At 41.0% G+C, this 13,050-nt stretch overlaps 1 protein-coding gene across 1 annotated transcript; it reads left to right on the forward strand.

The window, feature by feature from the left end:
* The first annotated feature begins 82 nt into the window (after window positions 1–82).
* Window positions 83–12,361, forward strand: smyd2a (SET and MYND domain containing 2a). The gene is made up of 12 exons (XM_084017047.1): window positions 83–379; window positions 1,991–2,054; window positions 2,344–2,454; window positions 3,408–3,468; window positions 4,804–4,931; window positions 5,498–5,565; window positions 6,372–6,474; window positions 6,609–6,719; window positions 7,973–8,093; window positions 8,275–8,449; window positions 8,957–9,065; window positions 9,301–12,361. Exons 1-12 carry the CDS (start codon window positions 207–209, stop codon window positions 9,382–9,384), a joined length of 1,308 nt encoding a protein of 435 aa, XP_083873173.1. The 5' UTR covers window positions 83–206; the 3' UTR covers window positions 9,385–12,361.
* Window positions 12,362–13,050: the final 689 nt, after the last annotated feature.

Raw genomic sequence — 13,050 nt, forward strand, 5'->3', positions numbered from 1 at the left:
CTGTAGGCCAACATGCATTACTGTACTTGGATACGCCCCTCCGCCTCTCCAGCAGGGGGCGATACGAGCCACGCCGCACACAGAGACAGGAGAAGAAGAAGACGGGGCTCAAGGCACAAGCTGATTAGAGCACGACTGGGCAGCAGAAAACAGGTGGTGGTGGTCGGTGGTATCTGACCAGAGGAGCCGTAATAGAACAGTAAACCATGAAGAACGAAGGTATCGAGGGGACGGAGCTGTTCCTGAGCCCGGGCAGCGGCAGAGGCCTGCGGGCGGTGGGGCACTTCGCGGAGGGGGAGCTGGTGTTCGCTTGCCCTGCCTACTCGTACGTGTTGACGGTGAATGAGAGGGGAGCGCACTGTGAGAACTGCTTCACCAGGTAACGTAATACCTCTCTGAAAACAGCTGCGACAATCGACTCCCTTCTGGTGTGATTGTATGTATGTTACGTAGCTTAAAAGAGAGATTGAACGAGGGCTAACCTCCTCACCTAGCTAGGCTAGCTTGAGGACCTCCGTACACCCAACGCTACTAGCTGCCGCAGACGTATAAACGGCTCGTAGCTCACCTGACTGACGCTGCAGCATTAGTTTTTAGCTGTCAACCCAACGCTACTAGCTGCTGCAGACATCTAAACGGCTCGTAGCGGCGAGGCAGCTCACCTGACTGACGCTGCAGCATTAGTTTTTAGCCCTGCAGAGTCGGGCAACATTCACACTCAACGGCCTTACTGGTGGCTTTTAAGAAACCTGCTTTACTATAGCCTTAAACAGGTTTCTCATAATCTCAAGCAGCTGCAGAAGAAGTATTAATTATCTTTTTCTTAGTAGCAGTAATACCACCCTGTAGAAATATATTAATGAATCATAATGAGCTCTTAACTTATATTAACATATCATAAGAGTTTTGTTTTGTTTTAAGAATCTGAATCTGCAAAGTAACACCAAACTAAAGTTATCAAATACATTTAGTGGAGTAAAAAGTGCAATATTTCTTTCTTGGCTGAAGTTAAATGGAAGCATAAAGTAGCATTACATGGAAATAGTCCAGTGAAGTACAGTACTTGAGTAAATGTATACTATATGCTCACTTAGAGGACTTCAGCCTTTTCTTCATTACATAGTGTAGTATTTCTTCTCGGACCCTTACACAAGAGAGTACTCTTTTTTTTTTTTATCCCTACAAATCTAAGATAAGTCGTTGGTAGTTTGGTTGTAGGCTGTCGAGTGGTTAGAAAGGGCAGCCCACAACATTGATAGAGCATGTTCTATGCATATTGTGTCAAACATGTCGGGTTAAACTGCAGTGCACTGCATATTTCAAGATTCAGCCTTCTTTGTTTAGATCGGATGCAATATGATGCTCTTTATGACACTTTTACAGTCTTAACATTAAAGTTAAGTTAACTGTCACACTCGCCCTCACACTTTCAGACACATGCCTCCTACCCAAACTGCTGTTGAGGTTTGTAGAGCAGTAAAAGGTTAGGTTACTAAATATAGTTGTCCATGTGTCCCAAGTGAGGAGGAGCCAAGAAATGAGAAGGCCAGGGGACAGGCCAGGTGTACATTTGCTCATATACAGACACTGCGTCTTGATTTACTAGTGATTTTTATTCACTGTGTATAGAAATGGATTGGATTGCAATTGTAGATTCTTATTCTAAAACACGTGGAGCAGTTATGCATAAAATTAAAGTGTGGTCTTCTGTTGGTCTTTGAGTCTATGTTTTGCATCCGTGTGTCCCACCTTCTGTCCCAGGACTATATACCAAGTATGTAAATGGGGTGGCATAAGAACTATGCCAGTAAAAGGTTTCAGTTTAATTGCACGTCAACTGAAAATGTATCCAGTGAAGATGTCTCCACAGATAAAAGTGCAAAATGTGCTATTTCATGCAGATGAATACGATTGAATTGACAAAATGTTTCACTGGTGCACTTATCACAGCTGTAATGGAGTAAATGGTTGTGCCCTCATCTCATTACAGGAGAGAAGACCTTTTTAAGTGTGGCAAATGTAAGCAGGCCTACTACTGCAATGTTGACTGTCAGGTAAGAGGGCTTTCCATTTCCTTTTTGCATTTTCATGGAGCGCTCGTAGTTTCTGTGTGCCAGTTTCCACCAAAAGACTGATCATCAATACATTTTATGCCAACCACTATGGATACCTTTTTATTTACCTTTTGACCGCGAATTTAGAGATGCACCGATACTTATATTGGATGATATTCATATCCAATACTGACTCAAATAACGGGAATTGGGTAACATGAAAATGAGGCCGATCTATGCAACTCAATTATGTCACTGTTATTATTTCTGTGTGTGTATATTAATGCAGAGAGGCGATTGGTCCATGCATAAGCTGGAGTGTGTAGCTATGTGTGCCTATGGGGAAAACTGGTGTCCATCAGAGACCGTCAGACTGGTGGCTCGACTCATCATGAAACAGGTAAATGTTTCAAAATTCAGAGCCTTCTTCTTTTTTATTGACATGGATATCTATGCAGGAAATGTTTCCATGTGAATCGCAAGTTAGATGTGAAATGAGACACATCATACTTCATTTCATAATCAATACTGTTTGACTTGAAAGCACATTTAGATCTTCTACTCTTTGTGTAGTAATGCGTATGATGCTGAAAACAAGACGAAAGAGGAACTGTAAATGTGTGCTGAAAAGTGAGATAAGAATTGAGAACTAACTGAGTGACTAAGAGAGATACAACTTCACTCTTTTTTTCCCCCTTTTTTTTTGCTGACCCACTGCTGCTAAATAATGAAAAACTAATATTAATTTCCCAGTCAGGGATTAATAAAGTTATTCCATTCTTTTCTATTCTATCTTAATTTAATATGTTTACATGACTAGTGTCGTAGGAGTATCAAAGGTGTCATGCCGTTGTTTTATACGTATCGAAGTTCAGATAGGTTACTTGTTCAAAGTGACATCAGCAATTTCATGTAGGAAGAATTTTCTTTCAACCACACTTTGACATGAAACGGTGCTCACAGTGTCTTTGCATTATCTTGAGTATCTGGGTCATGAGATCTGGAAAGTGACATTGCTGATGAGTATGTGAAATGTGTTTTGTTGCTTTGATCACCACAAACAGAGTGCCAAAACAATCGAAACTGATAAATAGCGCTACAGGCAAGAGGAAAAATGTGTATTTTTGATTTTAGGGTGAGTTATCCCTTTGAAAGTGTTCCCACTGAAGTTGTGTGCTGCTGTTTGTTCTCTGCCACTGCTGTACCGCTAAAGTGTTAAAATGACTTCTTAACTCGGCTGAAAAGTATTTTAACGAAACCATTTGCTCTAATAAATCAACCATTAAGAAAGGAAACTTTGTATTTTGTTTTCATGTTTTTGCTTTTCTGACTACAATGTCACTCGTGTTGCAGAGAGTCACAACAGAGCGCACCCCTTCAGAGAGGCTGCTACTGCTGAAGGAGTTTGAGTCCCGTAAGTAGATGTGTGCGTATGAGTACATGAGCGTGCATGTTTAGTTACATTTGTGTGAGTGTGTGTGGTTTTAGTTCTAGCAGTTTGGTTATTAATATCCTCTGCTGTAGCCTCCAGTCCTGGTTCTGTCTCTTAAATTCACTCAAAGTCTGCAGAGCTATGGGATTTAAATCCCAAGATTCTGGATGCTGTAATTTCATTTTCTCTCTACCCGCTTTAAAAAAAAAAAAAACTACTGCCACTGAGCCCTTGGGCAAAGTACTCAAACCTCTTCTCTGGCTCTGACTGTGGTTGTATTGAGAACCTCTTACATGTTAACATCCAAATACTTCCAGCCCAGCTGGAGCAAAGAAACTCATCTTAGATTAAAATGTATTGCATTGTCATAGTTGTAGTAGATAAGAGTGTCTGTCAAAACGCACAAAACAAGACTGTTCCACATAAATGCCCACAAACTATTTTCTCTGCTCCGTTTGGTAGTATCACTTAGTCCGAGTTGTTGTCAGCAGAGGATTTTCACAGAATTAACCTTCACACCTGTCTCTCATGCACACAAAGCAAAGGACCCTCCTTACGTCCAACGCAAGGGCCTGACGTGCACCTCCCAAAAATCCTAGACACGCATCGAGGCGACGCAACACCAACGCAGCGGCATTGGCTGTGATTGGTCCGCTAACTACATCCGCTGGAGACCGCTTTCCGGTTTCCACTCATAAACACCGCCATTTAAACTTTTAAAAGGCTACGTTTGTTGTTTGCACCTTCTCGCTTTTGCACAAAGAAATAAAACACCAAGTTCTGAAAAATTGTGGACGTTTAAAGCCGGAAAGTAAACAAATACGCTATAACGAGGCTAACGACAATATACGTCGAGTCTCGGTCGGTCGGTCAGTCTTTACAAAAACCATAGCGCCCTTTCCCGGTGTGGCATTGAATTGCATTTCGACACGTAAACCCAACGCAGAACCATCACGGTCTCCAAGCAACTGCGTGGCCGTTGCGTTGCCGTTGCGTTATCACTACGCGGAAGCATAATCGGCTTAAAGCTGAGGTTTATTCTACACATGCTGCTAACACTGAGTGGTTCTTCTATGGAGAAACGACGATCAAAACGCATATCTCTGGTCTTCATCAGACAAACATGTCAGTGTTTTTCTCTTTAACAATCCCTCTTCTCCAAAACGGAAGAAGTACTCCCTCGAAAACCAATAAGGCTCCCATGTTTCTCTCTCTCTCTCTGTCCCCTTTTGTCTTTGTGCTTTCTTTCCATCCTGTCTTGTCTTTATTTTGTCTCTTATTCTTTTCCTATCTGTGTTTTTAAATTGCCTTTTCCAGATTTAGATAAGATGGACAGTGAGAAGGATGAGATGAACCAGGCAGACATAGCAGCCCTGCACCACTTTTACTCCAAACACATCAGTGACCTCCCTGACGACCAGGCTCTCACTGAGCTTTTTGCACAGGTAAATTCTTCCCATCTAGAAACCCACTGATAAAAACGAGCCTCTGTTCATAGAAGGATCCAGGTTCTTGAGTTAGGTGGGTTTTGTTACCGTCATGTTTCTGGTAAGGAGAGCATCAGAGGTCAGTGGAAGGACATGCAGGATTTAGACACACAGGCAAATTAAGTGTGTTTATGTGCACTCTACCCATACTCACACATGCTGGGTTCTTGTGAACACCTTTTTATCTTCTTCCTCTGAAATCATTCCCAGTTGTCCTTCACTTCTGCACTGAAGCACATGTTGAGGTGAAACCACACACGCACATACCCACTTGTCCTGTCTGGTTAACTCTACAGAAGTTAGTTCTTTAACTTGCTCCGTCTGTCAGTGCTGCTGTCCCTGTTGGTTTCTCATCTCAGTATATCTCCACTAGCGGATTTCCTCCTCAATGGAGGGGTGTGTTACATCATATGTTGGTAGAGTACAATGCAAGTTGTGTTGTATTACCCTGCCGTTCTCTGTCGCTGTCTCTAATTGGGTCTGAGTCTCTCCTGCTTTCTCCTCCTCCTCTTTTGTATCTCTAGGTTAACTGTAATGGTTTCACCATAGAGGACGAGGAGCTCTCCCATCTGGGATCAGCGGTTTTTCCCGAGTAAGTAGTCCATTTCAACACATTCTCGTTAGACGGTCCATGCCATTCATTAGTATATTTCACTCTACTGATAAAGTGGGGAAGAATGGCATACGTCAACATATTGCAAATTAAATCAAATGATGGGTTCTTGCAGTTCCTCCCTCTGTCTCCTTACACACAGTCTTTCCCTCAGTGTCCTTCCTTTCCTGCTCTCTCTTGTTAAGTGATTAAATCTGTGTTTCTCATTTGCGTCTGATTCACTTCAGCATGTTATTTTTTCTCTTTTTTTTTTTCTATAATCGGTGTAGCACAGGAGTCACTAACCTTTATGAGACTGAGAGCTACCTGAAGGGTAGAGAGTAATATGGAGGGCTATTTGTGTGATATAATCCTTCCTGAATAATATGAATTTGCTCTGTTTACCTTTTTATAAGTAATGACTATTATGTATTTAATATGCTCTGTTTAACAAACAAAAACTTGGCTGTTTCAACATTTGGAAAAAAGATAGAATGTCACATTTATCCCATTGTGATTGTACAAGGGCCTGTGTCCACTAAAGCATTTTCCCAAGCTTAAGCGCTCTTCAGCCAGCTGGGAGAGCTGAAACGCTTCAGTTGACATACAGCGTGAGACCGCTCTGTGTGACTCATGCTATTTAAGAACATGGCTGTGGGTCTCATTCGCTCCCTGGGAAGTGACCGGCCACCATGTTGGTTGCATCTGGTGTAGCAAATACATAAATGATCACATAGTCCCAACATCATAAAGCAGCCAATGTTTCTATTGCAATTCTCTGCTTTTGACATTTTTTTTTCTTCCAGTGTAGCGCTGATGAATCACAGCTGCAGTCCTAATGTAATAGTGACCTATAAAGGCACAGTGGCTGAGGTCAGAGCTGTCCAAGAGATAAACCCTGGAGATGAGGTAAGTTTACAGTAGAAACATCAAGCAACAAAGATGCTGTTTTGAGATAACATACACTCATATAGACATACAGAAGTTCATTCCGGTCTTTATTTTTGATTGATGCATGATGTTCATCTTATCTCTACCTGCAGGTCTTCAACAGCTACATCGACCTGCTCTATCCAACAGAGGACAGGAAAGAGAGGTTGCTAGATTCCTACTTCTTCACATGCCAGTGTACTGAGTGCACCACAAAGTCCAAGGTACGGCTGCTTTGTCTTCCTGAAGCTCATATGAATTAATTACGTATTTTAAAATCACTTATTTTAAAGGTTATATATGTAGTCACAGAGTCAACATTTGTCCCTCCTCTTCTGCTCAACAAACAAGAGAGAGCAACGGTCGAACTAGTACGAGAGTGAATGAAGAGAGGGGCCAGCTTTTGTGGGAACAAAGCTGTGAATCAGAATAATAAAAAAAGATTTCTAATTGCTTGATTATGTTAACGTTCTTAAGCACAATTAAAAACATCTCATATACCTCTGTGTGCACACTGAAGGGGGTGTGACAGAGCAGAGATGAATGAGGATGGGTTGCACACCCTGCTTATTGGCTGGCGGCCCAAAAAAAACAGGGGGGAGAGACTGTAAATACAGACACCGCCACACACTTCTAGTGGGTCAGAAGTGATTATTTAAGAGATGAATACAGGATAAAGTGGTAGAGGATGGATGGATGGATTGTATGTTACCTTATTGCATTGTTAATGTGAGGAATCTGCAACATGTGACTCAGTCTTTGGTTCCGTTATTGACACAGGGAGGACACAATGCATGACTAGCACTGTGTCTGTTTGCCTTCCTTTTGTTTTGAAACGGTGTCTTATACTGTCAAGCAAACTGAGCAGCCGTGTCCCAGTTTCATACTAATATGTGTACATCATACATACTTTATATTTACCAAAGGCTGTGGGATGTGAATGCTTTCAACTCAGTCCCAGGCGAGGACAGAAAAAGTCACCTGTGTGCTCTGGAGGAGGTTTATATTCTGTTGATGACAATACACGTTTACATAAGACATTTGGCATCGCTGTTTTTTTTCTAAATGCTTCATCCACTTTTGAGTGCGATGTGTTTACTTTGTTATCAGATAAAATAGGTTTGATGCATTTATTCAGTTTCTTTTTGTGTTCTCTTTCCTCTGTAGGTAACAAAGGTAGTCTTGTATGCCCAAACAGGCTGAGCACCTTTAGGTGCACGCGTTTAAATAACATAAATATTTATTCATTCCCCATTCTTTTGGCAGAAATGACACCTGTCATGTGCCAACATGCCTAGTACTACATATCTGCCAGGATTAGTGTGCAATTGGTACTTGGCTAGCATTGCAACGTTGTCGTTAAAAGGCTCCGTCGCACCGTAATTCCTTATATAATAACTTCATCAAAGCTGTAGAGTATGTTTTATAGTATACCTTACCACAGCTCTGTATGTCTTTCCTTTCAAACTCTTTCTAGGACAAAGCAAAAATGGAGATCAGGAAACTTAGTTCTCCACCGGATCCAGAGGAAATCCGATCCATGATCCATTACGCCAAGAATGTCATCGAGGAGTTCAGGAGAGCAAAGCACTACAAGAATATCCTCTTTGCTGTTTATAACTATATTTCTCTGGCCTTCATTTCTTTTTCACTCTCGTTTTCATATTTTCTGATGTTTTGTCACTTCATTTTCTTTCTTCATCGAGGACAACCTTTCCCTTCCCAGCCGCCTCTTTATTTCTCCACGTAGTATGTCATTATTCCTTGACTCTCTGGCACCCCCTAGTGAGCTGCTGGAGATTTGTGAGCTCAGCCAGGAGAAGATGGGAGCTGTATTTGCAGACACCAACGTCTACATGCTGCACATGATGTACCAGGCCATGGGTGTCTGTCTCTACATGCAGGACTGGGAAGGAGCGATGCGCTATGGAGAGAAGATCATTCATCCTTACAGGTGAACTGATCTGTGTGGGACCTGTAGGGCGGCAGTAATCCAGTTACAATGGATAGTTAACCAGCAGCACTACTTTCAGGCGATCCCAGTACAGAGGCGGATTATAAAGCCCTCTAGAAATAGGCAACCTATGAGTAAAGAAGAATTAATATTTTAATATTGGTCAGGATTTGTTTTAAATTTACAATTCAGAATGATCTTATCATTTTTTATTGACTTCATAAATTAGAAAATACAGAAGGACTTTTTTAAAGAGATCTCCTTCCCACTTACTTATACTTGTGTATATACTGTGTGTATATATGTACATGTTATATTTTGTTCCTTTTGTGTACTCTGACTCAACAGGGTTTTACTCTGTAGTCTACAACACTACCATATATTTTATGGTTGTACTCTCTTAGCTCTACAAAAACAACACCATTGTAACATTAATTATAGACGATATCTTGTTTCCTCTTGTGTTCACTGCTTTGGCTTGATGTATGAATTATATTCTCTCTGCAGTGTTCACTACCCAGCCTACTCTCTGAATGTGGCGTCTATGTATCTGAAACTGGGACGTCTGTATTTGGGGCTCGAGAAGAAGAGACAAGGAGTCAAAGCTCTGAAGAAGGTAGGTTCACAGATACAAGTCTGGCCAGTTAGTATATTAATAGGTGGGCAAAGGGAAGGCACAAATTACTGTGGGCTTGGGGAAAAAATGTAGATAAGTGACCTGCAAAAGACAGAAGTTTAGAAATATGAGGGGAGTCGGTTGCTTGTTTAAAGCCATTCATGTCCTAAGCTGTACATACAAAGAATGTGTTGTCTTTAAATTATATTAAAATCTATATTTTTTCTGTCTTTAGGCAGTTGCTATCATGGAGGTGGCTCACGGGAAGGATCATTATTATGTAGCGGAAGTAAAACGAGAAATCGTGGAGCACAAGTAAACGAGGTACAGCAGGAGGAGCAAAACGAAGAGGGAGGATTTAGGAGGAGGAGGAGGAGCACTGGATTTAGAGGCTCTCTTAATGCAACAACAAAAATACACATCACAACTGCATGTCATGCATCTTATAGCTCTCCGCTTTCGTCGCCCCGCCCTATTGTTTTCTCCTTTCATGTCGACATATTGCGGCTGTGGATGACCACGATTTGTACCTGTCGGCTACCTTCTTCCTGTCAGACCTAGAGTTAAAAGCAGACAATTTAGGTGACTGAAATACTCTGTGTGTGCTGAAACTCATTAAAACCCATTCAGCTGCCATATTGTAGTTCAGAAGAGGATCACATCAGTGGAAAAAAAGAAAAACCTTTAATGCTGCCTTTTTAAAGATGTCTTTCAGAAGAAACAAAGATGTCATGTGACAGCTTTGTGAAGTGAAATACCCAGTTTTCCTTCCCTTGTGAGACTGAAATCATTCACTGTGTTCTGTAGACTCTGCTAACAGACTGTTTTTGTTTTTTGGCTGCAGTTTTGACTGCACACTTGTGCTCCAGAGCAGTTTTTTTTTTTTTATTGATTTGGACTTCTGTACAAATGGGTAAGTAGTTGTTACAAAGGGCATTACTACTTCTCCCCCAGCCAATGCATTTTAATTCTATCCAACAGCGTTTCTCGCTAAATGAATTCTTGTTTGAACTGTAAAAAGAATTGCGATTGACCATGCATCAAGTACTCTGTTGCAACGGAGAAGAGAATGCAAAGAGCTATTAACTGACTGAATAACCAGTGGTTTGATTGGCTTGTCTTACAATATGTTAGCTTGTTTTAAAGAACCAGAGGGTTTTTTTCCACATGGGGCTTGGTGACCAAAAGGGTTTAACTGACAAGGAACCAACTATAATTCTCTCTTCACAGTTTGACTATGTTAACATGCACCAGAGCTGTTTACATGACGAATGAACATTCAATATTCCTGTTTACATGCAGCCATGCAAATTCCATTTCACGTAACGTTAGTAGTCTATTTCCCTATTCTTACCAGCATCATCAGGTCCATTTGAGGAGCTGTGCTCCACACCCTATTAACGGGGGGGTCCGTGAATCCCATGTCTACGCCCTTCTTGGCTGTGTTTGATGGGGGTCATTGCCCAAACTACTCGTTTATCACATTCAAACATGGAGAAATTGGAATGGTAGGAGCTGATTTTGCAACTTTGTGGTCAAAATATGCTCTTTTTTTTACGTTTTCCACCAGTGGCGGATTTGTTCGACCTTCCTTTATATCTACCACCTTCTTGAAAAGGTTGCCGTAGAGCTGTTTTGTGCATCCCAAACCTGTGGATCTATAAATCCGTGACTGCCAATAAGTAGATGTCAGTCTGCTTTTATTTTGGGCATACATCTCTACTCCACTGGCTAGTTAGTTCGTATATAATACACAGCTGTCTGACCGTAAACGGGCTGCGTCTCATCAAGGGCTGTAAAAAAAATGTTAAATTCGGAATAAGGCCTAATCCAGAATATCCAAACAGAATACGATGTTGACATTATCCCCATCAAATTTAGAAAGTTGTCATTTGGAATAATGGAATGAGTGTGCATGTAAACGTAATCACTGTATCCATAAACGGGGGTGCTGATCTGAGGCCAGGGTGCCTCTTGAGTCATGGTGAAAACGGTAGCCTACAATCATTTGACCAATGATCCTGGATCAGAGCTGCCTTTTGTCGAGAGATGCATTATTGTACCTTTTTTTTTTGTTGTTTTTAGTTATTTATTTGTTAATTATCCTGGTAATGATATAACTTCATCAGCAGTGGGCAGAATAGTAACATGCAGTATAACCTGATACCTTTTACATGCAGGTGATAACACTTTGAATATTATAATCAACGAGAATGAATGGAACATTTCTTAATAAGGGGAATGCATCTGCCTTTAATCTCTGCTTTAGTGCAATCATTTTTGTGCACAACGGTAAACTAAAGAGACTGCGATTATGTAAACTAATATACAGAAACTGTACCAATATGGCAACTTTTTATGGTATGGTAAGATATGCCTTTAGCAGGAATGGGTACTCAAAATTGTGCGTGTATGTGTGTGCGTGCCTGCCCCCCGATCCAAAATCATGAGGAGAAACCTTAGCAGATTTGTTCTCTCTGCTGTAGATGTGACTGCCTCGTAATATAAAATATATAAGACTAAGCATGCAGTGTGTGTGAAAGGGGACTGAAAGATGGAAAAAGTTCAGGCAATGCCAAGACTGTCCCCTGGGTTTTATTTAAGGGTTCTTTTTGCACTGAAATGTACATTTTTGTGACAAAATGATGTCAAAATATCAAACCTGTAAGAAATTGTTTATTTGTTTATGTTGGTGGATAGTTGGCCTGCCTGCCGTCATCACACCACCAGAGGAATCAGTCACGGATCTAATTTCTTCTTCTTTTCAGTACCCCTAGCTTCTCCGTCTTGTTTACTATAGATGCAGTTCTATGCACCACATGAATGTGGGTTACTGAGCGTTTTAAATAGCCCATTGATATGAGTTGCTCGTGGTCATATTTGTAGCAACTCCTGCAAAGGTGACTATTTTTTTGTCACTGGCAAAGATGCATGAAGTTCCCTTACACTTTTGCATGGGTAATCCAAAATCCCCTCCTCAGCAACTCTGTTCCACATGATTATTTTCTGTGTGTTTTTACAAAGGAGGGACACAATTAAAGAGGTTTTATAGGCTATAGGTTTGCACCAGCCATAAAACCCTCCATTTGCCAGATTGGAGTGCTTCATTTTATTTCTGGCCAGACTGAGAACATGTATATGATTTGTTTTACTGTAAAGAAAAAAAGTGTGACAAAAAGGTCAGATCTAAACTCGTACTGCAAATTGAAACCAGATGAAAGATTGTTTTTGTTTTTTTTCTGTAATGAGCTGTCAACCAAGCTGGAATGTTATTATATTGGACTGCACAACTGAAATATGAGTCTCTGAGTCTTTCTGTACCCTGTCAGTGGAACTCAATAAACGGCATTACGGTACTTGCTTTGATAAATATACTTATATTATTCAACTCTTATTTAACCAGGAAGTCTCTCCAGATTTGCAACACCTTGTTCAGCTGCTGTTCCACCGACGACACCTTTCCGTAAACGGTCCTGAACCATCACTATTTCTCTGTCAAATCAGGTTGATCTGATTGTTTTCCCTTCAGGTATCTTTTATTGAGAGTAAGTGTCAAACATGTGCTTTTTTTAGGTGAGGTGAACATAATGAGTACAGTTAATTAATTTAGTGATTAGACATCATCTGTCCCTATAGCAAATTATTCAATTATAAAGCATCCCCAAGGCAGATTTAGCCCTTTTTCCAATACAACACTAATAGACTGATAGTAGCCTACTGTATCATCATATCATCTTGTGGAGTAATTAGAGGTGAGTCAGCTGTGCACATTGTATTTATCTTCATGTGAGGATCTTAAATATAACGGCTGTTAGTAGAACGGGGCGTTTCAAATGTCTGTGGAGGCAGGTGTACTTACAAAGTCGCACCAGGTGGGGGCCCTGTTGAGACGAGTAGAAGTAAACCAATCGTGTGCGCCGTGTGACTGACGTCAGATCAACTAGCCAATGGCCATGGAGCTGAGTGAATTGCGTTTTTTTTGTTC

This window comes from Eutrigla gurnardus, assembly GCF_963514095.1.
Source record: "Eutrigla gurnardus genome assembly, chromosome: 1".
Classification (NCBI taxonomy): Eukaryota; Metazoa; Chordata; class Actinopteri; order Perciformes; family Triglidae; genus Eutrigla; species Eutrigla gurnardus.